Source organism: Ruditapes philippinarum, unplaced genomic scaffold (genome assembly GCF_026571515.1).
Source record: "Ruditapes philippinarum isolate M1 unplaced genomic scaffold, ASM2657151v2 ctg1077_1_1_1_1, whole genome shotgun sequence".
Lineage (NCBI taxonomy): Eukaryota > Metazoa > Mollusca > Bivalvia > Venerida > Veneridae > Ruditapes > Ruditapes philippinarum.
This window is the reverse complement of record NW_026859840.1, coordinates 252,696-267,257: the sequence shown is the minus strand read 5'-3', so window position 1 is coordinate 267,257 and position 14,562 is coordinate 252,696. Positions and strand designations below refer to the sequence as shown.

General features: G+C 32.9%; 1 protein-coding gene across 1 annotated transcript; it reads left to right on the top strand.

Moving 5' to 3' along the window:
- The first annotated feature begins 2,798 nt into the window (after positions 1 to 2,798).
- On the top strand, positions 2,799 to 13,703 carry LOC132758084 (serine/threonine-protein kinase 40-like). Its single transcript, XM_060749596.1, has 9 exons — positions 2,799 to 3,374; positions 3,553 to 3,781; positions 4,277 to 4,299; positions 5,155 to 5,310; positions 5,767 to 6,000; positions 7,032 to 7,200; positions 8,465 to 8,609; positions 11,879 to 11,998; positions 12,348 to 13,703. The coding sequence occupies exons 1-9, from the start codon at positions 2,799 to 2,801 to the stop codon at positions 12,718 to 12,720; spliced, it is 2,025 nt and encodes a 674-aa protein (XP_060605579.1). The 3' UTR covers positions 12,721 to 13,703.
- Positions 13,704 to 14,562: the final 859 nt, after the last annotated feature.

The window sequence follows — 14,562 nt, the reverse complement described above, 5'->3', positions numbered from 1 at the left end:
ATGGCAGTCTGGAGATTATGCACATTTTTTTCTTTTCTTCCTATGTTGAAAATTCTGGTTGCTATGGCAACAAATAGCCTGAATTTCAAGATTTCTGATTTAAATTTTTCAGCTTTTTCACTATAAGTTCTTTATTTTCTTAAGGTGTTCACTTCAAACTTTAAATATAAGTTTCTGACCATCAACCACATCATATGTGACAAGGTTTACAACTCTAGCACAAAAATTATCAGCATTACCTCCCTTGAACTTAGAATTTTTATGGAAAAAAAATGTTGTCTTTTTTTAAATAACTTCTTTATTTCCTAATGTATCTACTTCAAACTTCATATATATATGTTTTCTTATTATCACTCAACATTTTTGAGGAGGTTAAATACTCTAGCAAGACTATTTCCAGAATTATCTCCCCCCTTGAACTAAGATTTTTTTTCGAGAAATTGGTATTTTTCACTCCAACTTCTTCATTCCTTATAGGATTTTACTTTAAAATCCCACATTATAATAATATGACAAGGTTGTATAAACATAATTTCCTTACTAGGCAGGGAAACTTAACACATTACTGCCGATATAGACAAACTTAGAACTCAAAAGATTTATGTTCATTCATGTCAATTCATCCACTGGTAAAATTGAATGGCCAATGGCCATCAGAATGTTGCTGGGGTTCTAACTGGTAGGGGGACTTATGGATTGCTTGCAATACTATGATAATTGCTTGTTTTCTTTCCAGTGAGTAGAAAAGGGGAGCAACTCTTGCAACACAAGTTTTAAATACATTGCTTTTTCTTAATATACGGATCTAAAATATTGACAGCAGAAATTAAAGCGTCAAATGTTAAACTTGTTGGGACGCTGGGAGTAGCTCCCCTTACATACCCGGGAACAATTTGTAAACAACTTTGCTTTAAACAGCAAGTCTTACAAGACTTAAAATAAAACATTTTTCGGCAGTTACATCGCAAAAAAAGATGGTATTCATTGCAGGGAAATTTTGGCTGCCATATGGGGGGAAATTTTGGCTTTGAGAGGGGAAAAAAACATACTATTTCGAGGGGGGAATGGGGCCGAATTTCGCCGAATATTTTGGTGAAAAAAACATTGTCCCAGCATGGGGTTTGACATTAATGGAAGATAGATGGATGGTTTAACACCATCAATGAAGTGCATTGTGTACATTCATTAGGAAATATTGCACAAGTTTAGTCAATCTATTTATCTATACTGCAACACCCTCTTTCAAGTGTTATGTGCAGGTGTGTGTCTGTGCGAGAGTTAAAAAGAAGAAATGTTTAAAAGAGAATAAAAGAAATTTACTATAATCTGAAAAAAGGAGAGAATTTTTGCTTGATCCCTTGTTAAATTCACAAAATTCATTCACAACGAATTGACATTTACGGTCTGTCAGTCAAACTTTGTAGGGATATTGCAGATATCAAATGATTCTTACTAGTTTAACAATGCTTAAATTTTTTGTGAAATCTGTAGATTTTATTATATAAGATCATGGTGGCAGTAGATTTTTATTTGTTTATATTAAAATTAAATTCCTCCATTTTCTGTCAATTTTTTTAGAATATCTTAATGATACATTTTAGAGGGTTTTTAATTCACACAGTTTGCAAGTATCTATCGACCAGAAAAGAAGTTTACGTTTATATAAAAATTTGCAAAATGTTTTAATAAATGTTGATATATGAAGAAAAAGGGCAGAACCTGTTAGAAAAATAGTTATCCCTTACCACACTCATGCATTTTCAAAACATATAAAAAAAAACAAAACACCTATTTCTTTGATATTCATTACAAAGTTATTTTTATTTCTAAGGGGTCTGAAATGACGATGGTCTCATGTGAACAGTAAAAGGTTGAGTGATCTCATCTCTGGCGTATTGTCAATTATGCCCATCTCGGGCTGATTATGTCATTATTTACTGTTAAGTGTAGCTTTTGCATACAGGTTTAGTGTATAAAACTTTAAGCCATTTTTCTGGAGTAATCTCCTTTTTTCCTGAACCCAAGTGTAAGTTTAATGGGTTAAAAGTTTGATATAGTGAATGAAAAACAAAAAAAACAAAACAAACATGGCACACATTTTTTAAAAAAAAACTCAATTGAGCAATATAGGTCCAGTTGAGCTTCTTGTTAAGTATTATAACTTCCAGTCTTTCCTTTTTTTCCAGGTAAAATGTCAAATTAAATTACCTTTAGATGAAGAGGAAACTCAGCAAAAACATGAGCTTGAGAGAAATGGAGCAAAAACATGCCAGGTTAGATGAGGCCCATAATACAAAACATGCCAGGTTAATGAGGCCCATGATACAAAACATGCCAGGTTAGATGAGGCCCATAATAAAAACATGCCAGGTTAGATGAGGCCCATAATAAAAAAAACATGACAGAGGTAGTCAAAGACAAGCCAGGGTAGCAAGTAGAGATGGGGAACCGGCAACAAACACCAGTAACAAACTGCAACTGAGCAGGGATCCAGCAAGTTCCTGGAAAAGAACTAAATGTATCCCAAAAAATCCCATTATTCCCCAACCTAATGCTATTCCCAGAAGACTAGCAAGGATCCCTACTTCACCAAAAAAACCCAGACCATGTTTGGTAATGGAATCATTCACTTTCACCAACCGTTGATTAATTTGGGACCAAGTCTTTCTAGTAACTCAGTTTCAAAGCAAAACGATTTCACAACATTGAAAGCAAGATCAAAACCTGTAAGTTCAGAGAAGCCAAATAGATGTGATACCTCCCACATAAGCATTTCCGAAGTCAAATGGCCCTTTTACATGCCAGCTATTTACTTGAAGAATGGTGCTAACTCAGGTAAATTACCTTCTAAATCTTCTTTACCAAAAACCATTCAAACAAAACCATCAGCTATACCACAGGTTCCTTCAAGCAAAACCAGGGTAGACTCAAAGTCTTCCACAAGATCTTTATCTGTGTCATTTGCTCCAGATGTTGCACACCAAATTAATACACCATCGGTGTCTACTGAAATTGTTTCGACAGCACCTTCAGTTAATGTGTTAAATAGAGCTCAAACTTTATTCAGTGTAAGTTCTTTGAAGGACACAACATCCGATTTTATTCAAGGTTCTATACAGTTACCTCTCTATGATACATTATACATGGGAAGTCCTATAGCTAGTCCATTGTTTACGGATGCAGCTACTTCATTCCCATTTACATCATCAACAGACCTTCTAGACCCTGACAGTGTTTATTTAGATCAACTGTTTAGTAGATCACAAAGTGCTCAAGAAAACAATGGCTTCACAAGTTTACAATCAGAAAACCACTGTGCGCGGACAGACAGTGTGCAACCATTCCCGTTCTCATCACCAAGACTGTTTAATTCTGTTTGTAGACTCGGTCCAATATGAGACCTCAACATTTCAGTTCAAGCAGGATCAAGTTTATTGTCTCAAACTAACCAGTAGAAGTTTTATGTTGATCCAAAGAAGAAAGTTAACAATACATAGTGCTATAGACAGACTCTTCTGGTGTTTTAAAAACTACAAAACAAAATCTAGTTAGTTCAACTGCAAACTTCTTCCACGGACTTTGGGTGACGATAAAACTGGCAAAAATTCTGCCTCAAAATCACCACTTGTGTATTCTGGAATAGAAAAACATGATGATAGGTCTGCACCTGTTTATCAGTCAAGTAGACATTTATCTTTAGGGTCAAGGTCAACTTCCAGCAATGATGACATGAAACCTCCAGCACCTGGTGGTATAAAGAGGGCAGGACCATACTTACTGGGTGAGTACTTATGTGATATATTAGTAATGACACAAGTTTAAATTCATGTTAATTGGTAACTATCTATTGCATAAAGTTAATCACTATTCTTTACAATTACTTTATAATTCTTCAATTATTATTAAGGTTTTATTTATAGCTTTATACTTTTGGTTAAAGGGGAAAATCAAAAGTTTGGAAAAGAAAATTCCCCCTTTTTCTAAAAAATTTAAAATTTTAAAGTTTTTTAAAAATTTAAACGGGAAAGTGATTAAATTATTGTATACTTTTTTAAATTTAAAAACCTCTTATTGTCTTTAAAAGTTTTGGGAAAGGTTTTTGCCCCTTGTTATTTTTTTGAAGTTATTAGTAGAAAAAGAATTTTTTAAAAAGTAAATCCTTGTAAATTATTTTTAAGAAACATACAGTGAAATATTGTAAGGGAAATTTTATATTAATTAAATTAATAAAACCATAGAAATAATGTCAAAAATTTTTAAATTGGGTTCATTTAAGGACCGAGAATAGGACCTCCCCCAGTAAAAGAGAAATTTTTACAATTTTTTACCCAGGAAAAAAGGGAAAAGAAAAATTTTCTTACACAAAAGGAAAATTATATAGTTTTTGGGATTAATCTTAGCTAAATAATGTTCATATACAATGTCCGCTGTGTCACTGGTTAAATAATGTTCTCCGTATCAATAGTTGTATAATGTTCACCATGCCACCAGTTGGTTATAGAATGTTTACCATGTCACTTGTTATAAGAATTATATTTCCCCCAATCCACATTTGCAACAGGCTTTGGAAAATGGGCTTCAATGTCACAGGCTATAAATCACGGTTTTATGTTCAACCAATGTCACTGGGCTTGTTTGGAAAGGTAGTAGCCAAAATTTTAGCTTGTTAACAAATTAGTAGGTAAAAGTTCAGCTGAAATACACATACTCACTGAGCTAGTGTTGTGCAACTTTCTTTGTCAATTTTTACACTTTGCTAACATTATAAATAAGATGCAAAGAAAAACACTGGGGGAACTAATGAAAAACAGGGAAAATTTTTCCCAAACCCTGTAGGTCATATTCCTTGGGGGTATTTAAGGGGTCCAGAAATACTAGAAACCAAAAAATAACATAAAAAACCTTCTCTGTTTGTAGTAGATAAGATTGATAATGCAGAAAACCATTATACAAACTTGCCTCTAATTCTTGACAGCCAATTACTACAGGTTGGTATTAAAATATAATTAGTTATTATAAACTGATGGGAAAAAGAACGTCTCACTTTTAAATCGTAATATACTAAATACAAAATTATTTACTAAAAAAGGAAATTTTTAAAATTTTTTTCAAAATATTGAAATTAGAAAATTTGTTGTTTGGTGAACTAAAAAGAAATTTGTAATTTTTTTCAAAATATTGACATTAGAGAATGGAGGATGTGAACGTCAGGATGATAGACAGGGTAAAATGTTGATACATACAGAATATAGTCTCCTATGTTTACTACGTCATCAAGATGGTGTTGTTCATCATCATGGTCTCTTTAAGGTATGTACATTATAATGTCACGGTGTACTCAAGTTTGCATTAGATTATTCAAGGATTTTATTTGGTTTAATAAAGTTCTGTTCATGGAATATATGGATACTGACGTTGTGTACTTTAGTTTTTGTTACATTCTTCAAGATTGTTATTGATAATATTATATTTTACTCAAGTTTATGTTAGATATTCATGGAATATATGGATAATGACATTGTGTACTCAAGTTTTTAGTTACGTATTCAAGGTCTTTATGCATAAATGAAAATTAGTTAACAATATTTTTTTTTTACAAAATTGGATTTTGTTTTAACTGTAAATGAATTGAAATTTTGTATTATTACTATACATTGATTTTTTACTAAACTTGAAGTTGAATTTTTTTTTGTTTACTGGGAAATATGATATAATTGTAAGATGAGATATTGACTATATATAAGATGAGATATTAACTCTATGTAGGATGAGGCGTGGGAAGAGAGAGAGACCGAGGTCGGGAATAAACCGGAATATACAGGACGACGCCGGAAGAGACTATGTCTGGTGCTAGATTGTTTAATCCCTCATAACTTCAGTGATCAGAACAGTGATCTTATTAACCTTCAACATTATGTCATCAAAGAAAAAAAATTGTCTGAAAAAGAGGCCATTGTCATTTTCTTTGATATTGTGCGTGTTGTTGAATGCTTACATAAGGTAAGTGTTATAAAATTATTATTGTAATTTAGTACAATATTTCAAATATCAGCTATGAGTACATAATAAATATATTTATTACCCTTCCAGATTTTTTCCGCCTTTTTGATTGGATATTAATCACCCGAAAGAAATTGATATAACCGAAACAGACGGGTAATATACACACTAAATTTCCCCGTTGGGTACCCAACGTTGTAAACAACATGCGCTGAGGTGATGCGCGTACGGTTCGATTATACGCGGTGTAAATTCCGATTTAAAAGCACTTTTTTTAATTGTCAAATGATGAATATTTACCAAAGTAGAGTAATGATACATATTCTCATCAGTATCTAAAACAAATATGACCTTGTGAAAGCTTGATATTAATTACAAAAAGTGCGTTCAATTCGACTACTCCTTTTCTCTGTTTACATTCGGTAGGTTAACGGGAAAATACGTCGAGGTCATTTTAGATGTGAACGTCAATGTTGTGAAAGAAGAGGTAACCCAAAGGGTAATCTTATTTTCCACAAAAACGTTTAGTATTTGAAACAGGCAGGTGATTTTTTTAAAAAAATATCTAAACCTCGGCAGGGGAAAAGGGAGCTAAAAATTTCATTAAATTTTGGTTTTTGGAAGTGATTAAGATGTGGATATATATTTCAAACCAACTCCCGCTTGCCCCCAAAGATAAAATATCAACCCTCCCTAACGGCTCGGCGTGATATAAAAATCCTTAACAGGGTAATTATATCCAACATATATCACGTCCAAAACCAAAATAACATATAATATTCAGGGTGTAAAAGAAAAGAACTGCACAAATCCAATACCCTTTTGTCAGTTTACCTAATTTTATTGAAGATTCTACCAGTTTTGGAACTTCTGTACTTTTATCAATCAGTACTATAATTAGGAATAATTCTTTCAAATCATTTGATTTGTATTTCTAGGTCACAATTATAATAGATCTACAATGATTTTATGTAGAAATATTTATTTTACTTTTTGTTTACTCTAGTAACATGTGTTTTATATCTTTTCAGAAAAATATTGTACACAGAGATCTAAAGTTAGGGAATATGGTGTTAAATAAGAGAAGTCGTAGAATCACTATCACAAATTTTTGTCTTGGTAAACATTTAGTCAGTGAGAATGATTTACTTCTTGATCAGCGAGGTAGTCCAGCATATATCAGTCCTGATGTACTTAGTGGTAAGCTTTCATGTTTAGTTTATCACCTAACCTCATCAAACATTATGTTTGGGTTTTACTGTACACAACAGTTACAATTATTTCAGTCCTCTAAACTAGGAAATTAATTTTTCTACAGAGTGAGCAATTTAGGGCCCAAATGGCACTCTTGTTCTTTGTTTTAAGTAATTTATATAATTTTTTACACAATGAGAAATCACTGTAGAGGTGGCCCCACCAGATGACTGCTCTATATATTTAGTCTGCATAAGATTTTCTGCTGTTGACATACATTTATGTGTCCCATTTCCTCATACAATGTGAAGTTTATATAGTCATGAAGTAGTCTTTACATAGGTCTGCTGTTGACATACATTTATGTGTCCATTTCCTCATACAATGTGAAGTTTATATAGTCATGAAGTAGTCTTCACATAGGTCTTGCTGTTGACATACATTTATGTGTCCCATTTCCTCAACAATGTGAAGTTTATATAGTCATGAAGTAGTCTTTACATAGGTCTGCTGTTTGACATACATTTATGTGTCCCATTTCCTCATATACAATGTGAAGTTTATATAGTCATGAAGTAGTCTTTAACAATAGGTCTGCTGTTGACATACATTTATGTGTCCCATTTCCTCATACAATGTGAAGTTTATATAGTCATGAAGAAGTCTTTACATAGGTCTGCTGTTGACATACATTTATGTGTCCCATTTCCTCATACAATGTGAAGTTTATATAGTCATGAAGTAGTCTTTACATAGGTCTGCTGTTGACATACATTTATGTGTCCCATTTCCTCATACAATGTGAAGTTTATATAGTCATGAAGTAGTCTTTACATAGGTCTGCTGTTGACATACATTTATGTGTCCCATTTCCTCATACAATGTGAAGTTTATATAGTCATGAAGTAGTCTTTACATAGGTCTGCTGTTGACATACATTTATGTCTTTCCTCATACAATGTGAAGTTTATATAGTCATGAAGTAGTCTTTACATAGGTCTGCTGTTCATGTCGGTACTATCATTACTCATACTTCACAATAATTTTCACTGCTAATATTTTTGCTCAGATATTGTTTGTACTCAAACTTTGACCTCTGGCACACTTTTATATGACATCAAAATTTGACATTGAATGACCAAAATATGACACAATGATGAACTTCCGAATTATGACCTTGTGTAGAAGTATTGAATGATATAGGGCCACTATGGTCCTCCTGTTAAAAGCAAATTTAAATGTCAAATATTTATTCATTCATTATTTTCAGGGTCGCCATATTTAGGTAAACCAAGTGACATGTGGGCATTAGGTGTTGTATTGTTTACAATGTTGTATGGACAGTTTCCATTCTATGATAGTGTACCACAGGAGCTCTTTAGAAAAATAAAAGCTGCAGATTTTAAAATACCAAAGTAAGTACAGGTGTCTGAAATGACTGTTTATTTATTTATTTAAAGTACATTGTATGACACAATTAGTCTACAAAAAAAAACTTAATGTAAAGCATAATATTTGTTTCCGGTCCGGAATATGTTATTCTTTTTAGCTCACCTGTCACAAAGTGACAGGGTGAGCTTTTGTGATCGCTTTTCGTCCGGCGTCCGTCCGTCCGTCCGTCCGTCCGTCGTCCGTCCGTAAACTTTTGCTTTAAAAGACATCTCCTCATTAACCACTGAGCCAATTTCATCCAAACTTCACAGGAATGTTCCTTTGGTGGTCACCTTTAAAAATTGTTCAAAGAATTTAATTCCATGCAGAACTCTGGTTGCCATGGCAACCGAAAGAAAAATCTTTAAATATCTTCTTTTAAACAACCCTAAGAGTTAGAGCTTAGATATTTGGCATGAAACATCTTCTAAGATGAGTGTCTACCAAGTTTGTTCAAATAAAAGCCCCTGGGGTCAAAATTGGCCCGCCCCGGGGGGTCATTGATTTTCCCTATATGCATATAGTAAAAACTTAAAAAATCTTCTTTTAAAGAACTGTAAGAGCTAGAGCTAAGATATTTGGCATGGAACATCTTCTAGTGAGTGTCTACCAAGTTTGTTCAAATAAAAGCCCTGGGGTCAAAAATTGGCCCCGCCCCAGGGGGTCATTGATTTCCCTATATGCATATAGTAAACATTAAAAAATCTTCTTTTAAAGAACTGTAAGAGCTAGAGCTTAGATATTTGGCATGAAACATCTTCTAGTGAATGTCTACCAAGTTTGTTCAAATAAAAGCCCTGGGGTCAAAAATTGGCCCGCCCCAGGGGGTCATTGATTTTCCCTATATGCATATAGTAAAAAACTTAAAAAATCTTCTTTTAAAGAACCCAAAGAGCTAGAGCTTAGATATTTGGCATGAAACATCTCTTCTAGTGAATGTCTACCAAAGTTTGTTCAAATAAAAGCCCTGGGGTCAAAATTGGCCCCCCTGGGGGGGTAATTGATTTTCCCTATATGCATATAGTAAAAACTTAAAAAATCTTCTTTTAAAGAACCGTAAAGAGCTAGAGCTTAGATATTTGGCATAAAACATCTTCTAGTAATGTCTACCAAGTTTGTTCAAATAAAAGCCCTGGGGTCAAAATTGCCCCACCCTGGGGGTAATTGATTTCCCTATATATGCATATAGTAAAAACTTAAAAAATCTTCTTTTAAAGAACCGTAAGAGCTAGAGCTTAGATATTTGGCATAAAACATCTTCTAGTAAATGTCTACCAAGTTTGTTGAAATAAAAGCCTTGGGGTCAAAATTGGCCCCGCCCCAGGGGGTCATTGATTTTCCCTATATGCATAAAGTAAAAACTTAAAAAATCTTCTTTTAAAGAACTGTAAGAGCTAGAACTTAGGTATTTGGCATGAAACATCTTCTGGTGAATGTCTACCAAGTTTGTTAAAAAAAAAACCCTGGGGTCCAAATTGGCCCCGCCCCAGGGGGTCATTGATTTCCCTATATGCATAAAGTAAAAACTTAAAAAATCTTCTTTAAAGAACTGTAAGAGCTAGAGCTAAGATATTTGGCATGAAACATCTTCTTCTAGTGAATGTCTACCAAGTTTGTTCAAATAAAAGCCCTGGGTCAAAATTGGCCCGCCCGGGGGGTCATTGATTTTCCCTATATGCATAAAGTAAAAACTTAAAAAATCTTCTTTTTAAAGAATCGTAAGAGCTAGAGCTTAGATATTTGGCATGAAACATCTTCTAGTGAATGTCTACCAAGTTTGTTCAAATAAAAGCCCTGGGGTCAAAATTGGCCCCGCCCCAGGGGGTCATTGATATTCCTTATATGCATATAGTAAAAACTTAAAATCTTCTTTTAAAGGACCCAAAGAGCTAGAGCTAAGATATTTAGCATGATACATGTTCTAATGGGTGTCTAACAAGTTTGTTCAAATAAAAGCCCTGGGGTCAAAACTGGCCCCGCCCCGGGGGGTCATTGATTTTCCTTATATACATAGCAAAAACTTAAAAATCTTCTTTGAAAAAAAACCCAAATAACTAGAGTTTTTAGATATTAAGCATGAAACATCTTTAAGTAAATATCTACAAAGTTTGTTCAAATAAAAGCCCAGGGGTCAAAACTGGCCCTGCCCGAGGGGTGTCATTGTTTTTAACTATATGTGTATAGTAAAAACTTAAAAAAATCTTCTTTTAAAAAAACCCAATGAGCTAGAACTTAGATGTTTTGCATGAAACAACTTCCTATGGGTGTCTACCAAGTCTGTTCAATAGGGGGGGGGGGGGGGGGCTATATACAGGTGAGCGACCTCAGGGCCATCATGGCCCTCTTGTTTTACAGTCCAAAGTCATGTGTATGAAAGTGACTCCATTGAGGTCTTTGTCATGATGGAACTAAAATGTTTTTCAAGATCTTTATGCACAACAAGTGTGCAAAATTCCAGATCATTTGCCCTCTTTCTGTTTTTCCAGAATAATAACTTTTATAATGCAGAACTTGTAGCCTAACCCATTTGTTAATATTTCTTTGTGACTATTTGATTGGTATTATTCATGCATTTTACATGTATTTATGTATGGAATAGTTGCAATAAAATGTAATTTTACTGAAAATTATATTGCAAAATGACCTAAAAATGAAAAGTTTTAAATGCTTTTAACTCACTAAATATCTGTTTTCAATTTAATTTGGAATTTATTTCTTTTAGATTATTATCTTTTACATATTTTTTTGTTATAATTGCCTCAATTAATCTATGTAAGATTTTCAAATTTTATGCTTTTTGGCCTTTGGACTCAGTGGAGTTCCTTTAAATGACAGAGACATTCTATGTTACAGCTCTATTTAGAAGATTATGGAAACAATATAATTTTACTGATTATAAATTTAATAAAATATCTAAAACATTACATTAGATATAGCTTTAAAAGGATGTCGGGTATGTTCAATATATCATACACTGATAAAAATCTAGCAAGTTTCATTGAAATTAAATAGAAACAGTATAATGAACTAAGTAAAGTAACAATTTCTACTATTTAAAACTTGAAAAATAAAATGTATAACAACAGAAACATTATGTCATTATTTGCCTATCAGATATAAGGAGCTTATAGTATACAGTGTGATGATAAAGTGGTTGGGTTGTAAAGCAATATTTTACAAATATACATATAACTAAATGCTCACATTTGATACCTAGGAAACAAATGTTTTATATTATTGTTGTATGTTACAGTGATATGAGAGTATCAGAAAACACCAAGTCAGTTGTGAAGAAGTTGTTATTAATGAGTCCCTATCACCGTTTAACTGCCACACAAGTACTAGACTCTCTCACCACTATCATAGCAACATGGTAAGCTTTCCTCAATGCAAAATATAGGTTTTTTATCAAATATATATGAGTTCGGCGTTTGGTATAATAAATCATGATAAATGATAATTGCATCATTTTCTGACACCATGTCATATGATAGGCTTTATAAAAAGAAAGAAGTGCTTTTAGGACTGTGGCATAACAGATGTTATTAAGGATGTACGCTGACAGTCAAGTTTATACTAATAAATAATATACAGTGACAGATAAGTTTTAATCAATAACTGCTATACCCTGACAGTTAAGTTGATAATAATTACTGGTGAACTTTGACAATTAAGTTGAAATTAACTACTGATAAACTCTAACAATTAATTTGATATTTTAGGAGAGCAATGTCAGCCCCTGTAGGAACTCTACAAGTTGTTCCTGATCTTGATGAAGTAGATGATGATAAAGATGAGAAGAAAGAATCAACACCCGCCTCTAACTCCGCCTCTAACTCCTCACAACGTCATCTACAGTTACAACTACAAGCAGCCAAACGTCTAGTTGACACAGAATTTCAGGTCAGTCAAGGTCAGATGACACCTGTATTGATGATGTCACCAAGAGTGGCACTAGCTAGGAGGCGTGGCCAAGCAGGATTACAGCCGCCTATTCAGCAGATGAATGTTGACGCCCAGCCCCTGTCACAGGCTGAGATTCAGGCTCATAGACAGATAATGCATGTACAAAGACAGATGTCCACTCCCCAGTAATCCTGTCATCCTGTCCATGTTTGCTTAATTGGCTCAATAATATTTTCTTATTACAGATATACAACCATGTGATTGACATTTTTTAAAAGATAAGATTTAATACAACAAACCTTGGCAGCATTTCCTGGTTGTACATTGTAGTTGTAAGAGGTCATGACCTGGAAAATGCTTGAAACTTTACCTTATTCTTAGTCATATTTGAGCACCATGTTGTTTGTAATTGCAATATATATGTACCATATTTATTTCATACATCTCTGTAAAACATATTTTTATTTGCATGCTACTTTTTACGTATTTTTGTGATATTTTTGTACATGTTTGATAAATTGAACACAAATCATGTAAAACATTATTTAAACTTTATGTAAACTTTGTTTATAGGTGGTAAAACTAGATGGGCTTAGTCATTATATGATGATATAGCATTATGTTGTAGGTGTTTAACATTGATATAGGTCTCTTTTTAAGTAAATGGTAAAATTAGAACTTATTTGAAGCCTTTGATGAAAGTAATATACATGTATAAATTTGTGTCAGTGTGAACTTGTTGTTATAATGGAAAGGCTATTAATTTATTACCCAGGAGTACAGTAAAAATATCCATTTTTCTATGGATAGAATACAAATATTTTATGGCATTAAATTTTGTTATTTGCTGTATATCAATAAAGTAAGGCCTCTTGCTTGTTTTTATTTTTTCAGTGAATTCATAGTATCAGCATTGCCTTGATGATAGATTTTGCTTAAAGCCAATACTGAAATATTTTATTCTAAATCTGCAAGAAGCATATTATATTAAAAACATCTTTTGTCAGTACATTTTCATACTTGGTAAAGGTATTGTGCAAAGGAAAAGAGGATTTTCAATCAATATGAGTTTTGTCATGTATTATCAAACTTTACATATAATTTATACAAAATTTGTTTCAGTTTGTGTAAGAAGCTATAAGCTTGATATAGAAACACTAAAATTTTTTCGGGGGGCCCAAACCATACGGGGAAAACTTTTGTTTTTTGGGCCCCAAAAAATTGTTTTAAAAAATAAACTAAAAGACTTTACAAAGTACAGTCATTTTTTGGCCCTTTTAAAAATTAATCCGGGCCTACCCCTTTGGGAAAATTTTAATTTTTAAAAAACAACAACTGCTTTTTCATTATTTTCCCAGAGTTTTTTAGGGTTTTCAGTCATTGCAATAGTAAAATTAAAATAAAAGCCTTAAAAAATTTTAAAAAATTCTACTTTAAAAAACGGTAAATGGTGGGTTTTGCTTAAATTAAAGCACTTTTGTGTTGTTACATTCTCCAAAAACCCACCTTTTATTATTTGGTTATATCTTGGGCATAACTTATGTTTGTTATAATTTTGTTTTTTTCATTGTTATAAACATTTTCTTTTTAGATGCTTGAAAGGTTTCTAGGGGGCATGATAAACTATAAAATTAACCATTTATAGCCGCGTCACGACAAAACCAACGTAATATGTTTTGCGACCAGTCAATGGATTCCAGAACCCGCCTGCGCATCGTCAACGAGCAGTCCTGATCAGGACCAATGCGTTCGCTTACAAAACCCTATTACAAGTAAACAGAAACTGAAAAAGCGAACGGCATTACGTTGGTTTTTGTCGTGACGGCGGCTCACTTTTAAAAAAATGCATATAAAAACCCCAAATGAAACTTTAAAAACACATAGAATTTTATTGCTGTAAAGTCAAAGGGTTACAACACAAACCAAAAGATAAACATTAATAAAGTGACGGTTTTAACTTTTACTGCCCTTATGAGATAAAAATAAATAATGAAATTAAAGAAAAAAAATTTTTTTGAATTTTTAAATGTT